The sequence below is a fragment of the Berghia stephanieae genome, chromosome 9, assembly GCF_034508935.2.
Source record: "Berghia stephanieae isolate SIO BIC M18660-M18661 chromosome 9, UCSD_Bste_1.3, whole genome shotgun sequence".
Taxonomy (NCBI): Eukaryota; Metazoa; Mollusca; class Gastropoda; order Nudibranchia; family Aeolidiidae; genus Berghia; species Berghia stephanieae.
In genome coordinates, this window is record NC_088368.1 from 26,622,458 (window position 1) to 26,627,457 (window position 5,000).

Consider the following 5,000-nt stretch of genomic DNA (forward strand, 5'->3'; position numbering starts at 1 on the left):
AAGACAAAGATAGAAAGCTAATTGGAAAACAGCTATAAGTAAGGGGATAGAAGACACAGTGAATACCTCCTGCCCACTGTGGGGTTCTGGAATACCATCCAGAAGGGTATTGGTTCAAATAAATAACATGTAGATTCCAAGAGCACACCATAAGTGTACTTAGATTGAGATTACCTACAAGTCTCATCCAAGTACCAAAACAGGCTCGCAATAAAGGATCACACCTTAATGTTTACAACAAAAAGTGTAACTATCAGTATATAACAAATGATTTACAAGGAAAAAATATCACCTCCCAAAACTAACACTATACATTCGACTTGTTTCCCTCTCAGTCAATAGACTCCGGCAGGGGCCAGGACAAAACTGAGTAACCCCATTCCAAGACAAAGACAGAAAACAACTCAAAAAACATCTTGGGGGAAAGAAGACAGAACAAATGACCTCCTGCCCGACATAGGACATCAACATTGTCAGTTTAATCACAAAATAATAAATGAAATAAGTCATTTGATTAAAAGTCACAGAAATATATTTCAAAACACATGTATTACCTTAACTCTTTCAATCCTAGATATTTTTTTCTACTTTTCAAAATTGGAAAAAAAATGTATTCAAAATGAGCATGTACATAGATAGTTTTATTCCAACTACCATTAACATGTAAAATTTAAAAACATTAGCTTTGATACTACGCCTATAATTTGACTCCCAAAATTTAATCAATAGGCATGGGGTAAAAGTGACCCTGGTTAACTACGGATATAGTCGGTGTTAGGGTTGAGTGGGTTAAAATGCTGATTGTTTAGGTCTTTATTCTAAGTCTGTTGAATGAATGAATGGAGTTGGATGCTATGTCTTATCTTAAAACCAGATTGGTATTTCCATATTTAAACAAACCCAGATTTATATAATATTAGATCGCAAAATGACCTAATTATCTTAAATCATTAAATTTTCAACAAGAACAAAAAAAAACAAAAAAAAAAATTTTTAAATGAGCATTTATAAAGCACAATGTCAACTTAATGTGCTCAAAGCGCTTTACAAGGGGTCCCTAACCAACAGCAACACTTGGCATGTAGGACAAGACATGACGCCTGTTAGGTAATATTACCAATTTTTTTTTCAAAAAGAGACAACGCTGTTAATGGCCAGCTACTGATTTTACACCAGAGTACAGTGAGAGAATGTAAAGAGGCTTTTCCAAGGGCTCAATTATGCACAGCTCAGAGCGTGACTCAAACCCAGGAACTTCCAATCCTAAGGCGAGTATCCTACCACAAGTCCACATAGCCACACATTTGCCATGAGTCAATCATCAAACTCCTGAGTTTATCATTGTGCACCAATCCATCAATTTGTGTCACATGGCATCAAAACGGTATTAGTATTATGTCAATGTTAACACAAAAAAAAAGTTATTTCAAAATTAAATTGGCCAGAAATGTGATATTTTAGTTTTTGTTATTCCAATAAATTGCATCCATTGTCCGAAATAAAACATTTAAACGTAACACAGAACTCATGTATTGTTTATTATAAAAATAAATTTTGAGCACTTAAATCACCTTATCATAATACCGTTTTGCAGTGGTGAGTCACATTATATGATTAATGACTAAAATGTAAAGGTAATCACACAAACAAGAAAACATAATATTTAATCATTGCACATCTTTGTACTTTAACTGACATAACAGAGAGATGATTTACAAAGAAAAAATAGCATCACCTGAAAGATTAACAATACATTTGACTGTTTCCCTCCCAGTCAAAGGCTCCGGCCAGGCTGGGACAAAACTAAGTAATCCCATTCCAAGACAAAGACAGAAAGCAATTCATTGAAAAGGGGAAAAACCTGAATTGTCCAGATATTATTCTTAGTGGTTTAAATTAACACTTAACGTTTGTATTTTACAGTTTATTAATGAATATAAAGTTGTCAAATTTACATGAACCATCAAAATATCGTTAAAATGCTATCTGTACAGGCTTTTCTCTGGTGCTTGCTTGTGTGCAATGTAGAGAAAGAAAATGCTAGACAAGGCGCTGACCAGGAAGATCACATCAAACCAGCGATGGTAGAAATTAAACTGTAAATCTCCTAGGACTTCTGTGATAATCAGCCTAAGGGATGGATGTAGTGATGAAGACAATAAATAATAATGATGATGATGATAATAATAATAAGGATGGTGGTGATGATGATTAGAAAAGAAAGAGAAGAAGGAGGAGGACAAAAAGAAAAAGAAGAAGACTTCATTTTTCTCACTCAACCCTCACGCGGACTCTCTCAGTTTGCACGCAACCTCTGTTCATATCTAACATACATAGTACTGTTATGGACTTGTCCATGGAAATAATCTAGTAACAAATGATTATAAATAGAAATAAAGGTGACCCATGTTTCACAATAAACAAATTATGCTGTTCTATTCTTGGTCCAAAAATCTAGATTTAGCCAAACTGGAGAAAAAAATGTACAAACCACCTTTATCTGTATAACCTGTGTGTCTAAAGAACAGTCTAATATTAAAATTCTTACTAGATGACGATAACAATCAAGATTCTCTAAAACTGTCAATTACAACCTACAAAAAGTTGAGAATCTTACCTGTACTCCTGCGGCATATTCATTCTCATCAATAAAACACATGACACGAAGTACATGCCCTGAAAATAGGAAGAAGAAAAAAAAAAGGATTACGTTGTGTGCATAAACCTCCTCCATTATACACACAAACACACATTTACTCCCCATGAATTGAAGAGAAATATTAAGATAACTAGTGTCGCTCAATAATCTCAATGTTTGTTCTTTTCGAGGGTATTATATGGAGACTCTGGGTCTATCATGATAGCTCATTTGGTAGAGCACTCGCTTCTTCACATGCAAAGGGACCAGGATTGTTTGTTTGTTCATTTTAGCTGGCCCCGCGTTTTTTTGCAGAGCTTGCGGCTGCAAAATTAGGGGAAAATTTTCTGATTTGCATTGCAGCTGCAAAATCTGCATGTTTTGCAAATTTTTGAAAAAAGCCTTTGATTCTTTTTTTATTGTTTTTTTTGTTTTTTGCGACATTTGCATTCCCCGCAGTGATGAAGATTTTTATTGTCATTTTGTTTTCCCAACTTTGTGCCTATTTCCAAATCAACATAATTTCTGGCAAAATTTGCCATTTTTTGTCCCTTAATTTCACATCATTTTGAGTTTGAAATTGCGTAATTCCACGGGATATTTTATTACATGGGTTACATGTAGTTAGTTGCTAGGTGTGATACAACATATTTAGAAGCCTGCAAAATTTTTTCAAAATTTGCTTATTTTCTTCTGCAAAATTTCGAAATATTTTTTGCAAAAAAACCAGCGGAGTAAGTTTTTAGGGTTTTTACGGTGCTTGTGACACTAATAGGTCATTTCAGCAAAGGAAGATGATTGAGGAATGTTATAGATCTGAAGTTAATCAGTAGTCATGAGGTTCTATTTTTTTTTAATTACTCAAATTTCTTCAACTTTACACAGCCTTGAAAATGAAAGATACAGAAACAGCTAATAAGGCATTCCCCAAATTGAATTAAATGTAATTTTAATTCAGTTCAGGTTCTATTTTTTAAAATTACTTAAATTTCTTCAACTTTTCACAGCCTTGAAAATGAAAGTTACAGAAATAGCTAACAAGTCGTTCCAACATTTGAATTAAAGGTAATTTTAATTCAGTTCAGAATGATTTTATTGAACAATCACTTGTCAAAACACACACAAATAAACTCACCATTATCTGGGCGAGACAAAGGACAATAATATTAGATGACTTGTTACTGGCAATGGCGTAGAAAAACTGGGAAAGGAAAGAAAAATGAATTATGTGTGTGAGAACATTAAAGAAATTTGATAACTTAGAAATAAAAAAATTACATGAAAATCTTTTGCTAACAAACACTACTTTAACTCAAAGTGATGCTAAGCTGCTCGAAGCTGAGGACTGTAAACAGTAATAAACCAACAAAAATGAATATAACAGCTTCAAAAAAGAACACAATACCAAACACGGACCATTTTGGGCTCAAAACCCTTCTTCAGCCAACAACAGAAAAAAAAATAAAAAGATAAATACAATACTTAAAACCAGAGGGTAATGTATTCGTTTTTTACTTCTTTTTTTTTGTTTTTGTTGTTTTTTGTAGTTGGCTGAAAAAGGGTTTTGAGCACAAAACATTCCGTATTTGGAATTTTGTTCTTTTTTGAAGCTGTTATATTCATATTTGTTTATCCCTGCTTTAAATGACCATTTTAAGCTTAGTACGTTCTAGTCATATAAAAGATTACTTGTGATTTCTCTCCCCAATCAAGAATTATGTCAAATTAAACCAGATTGGAGGAAGTGAAATCCTATACTATCAGAATTACATGTTGATGACATTTATTATATCATTGATAAAATTGATAATAATTATAATTATAATAATAATAATTATAATAATAATAATGATGTTAATCTTTAAAAATAATAATAGTACTAATAATAATAATAATAATAATAGTCGCCGTCATCATCATTATTGCCAGCATCAATAATAAACAATGAAGCTAAACGCAGATAAATTGAAGTAAAAAAGAAAGAAAGAAAAAATCCAAGAGAACACAGCACACACACTAAATTCCAATATACCATAATATGTGATCCCTCGCCTCAAAATGGTATTATGTCAGGATGATTAAGATGATGAAAATTGAATTTATAGCCAGAAATATCAGACTTGCGTTTAGTTTTTATGTTTTATTGAGGAGAATGAATACCATACATTATTGTGCCAATTGCGATCATTCCAATTTTTGACCAGTTTAAATTATAACATTGTGTTCATCCCGACATAATACCGTTTCGAGACGATGGGTCACAGATATCTCTAACAGGTTTCCATACCCTAGTAAGTGTGATTAAAAAGCCTCGAATTGAAGTGACGATGATGACGTCAACCAGCAGAAACGAAATTTGTTG

At 32.7% G+C, this 5,000-nt stretch overlaps 2 protein-coding genes across 2 annotated transcripts in view; one reads left to right on the top strand and one right to left on the bottom strand.

Annotated features, from left to right (window-relative positions):
• The window catches only part of LOC144979955 (uncharacterized), a 15,229-nt gene extending 14,757 nt beyond the window's left edge, over positions 1–472 (top strand). The window contains exon 3 of the mRNA XM_078927299.1: positions 336–472. The gene's annotated coding sequence lies outside the window, so the exon portion shown is untranslated. The remainder of the gene's footprint in view (positions 1–335) is intronic.
• Positions 417–5,000, bottom strand: part of LOC144979954 (Golgi pH regulator-like) — an 87,382-nt gene continuing 82,798 nt past the window's right edge. The window contains 3 exon segments of the mRNA XM_078927298.1: positions 417–2,130; positions 2,618–2,676; positions 3,774–3,839. Coding sequence (XP_078783424.1) covers positions 1,983–2,130; positions 2,618–2,676; positions 3,774–3,839 — 273 coding nt within the window. The 3' untranslated portion in view covers positions 417–1,982.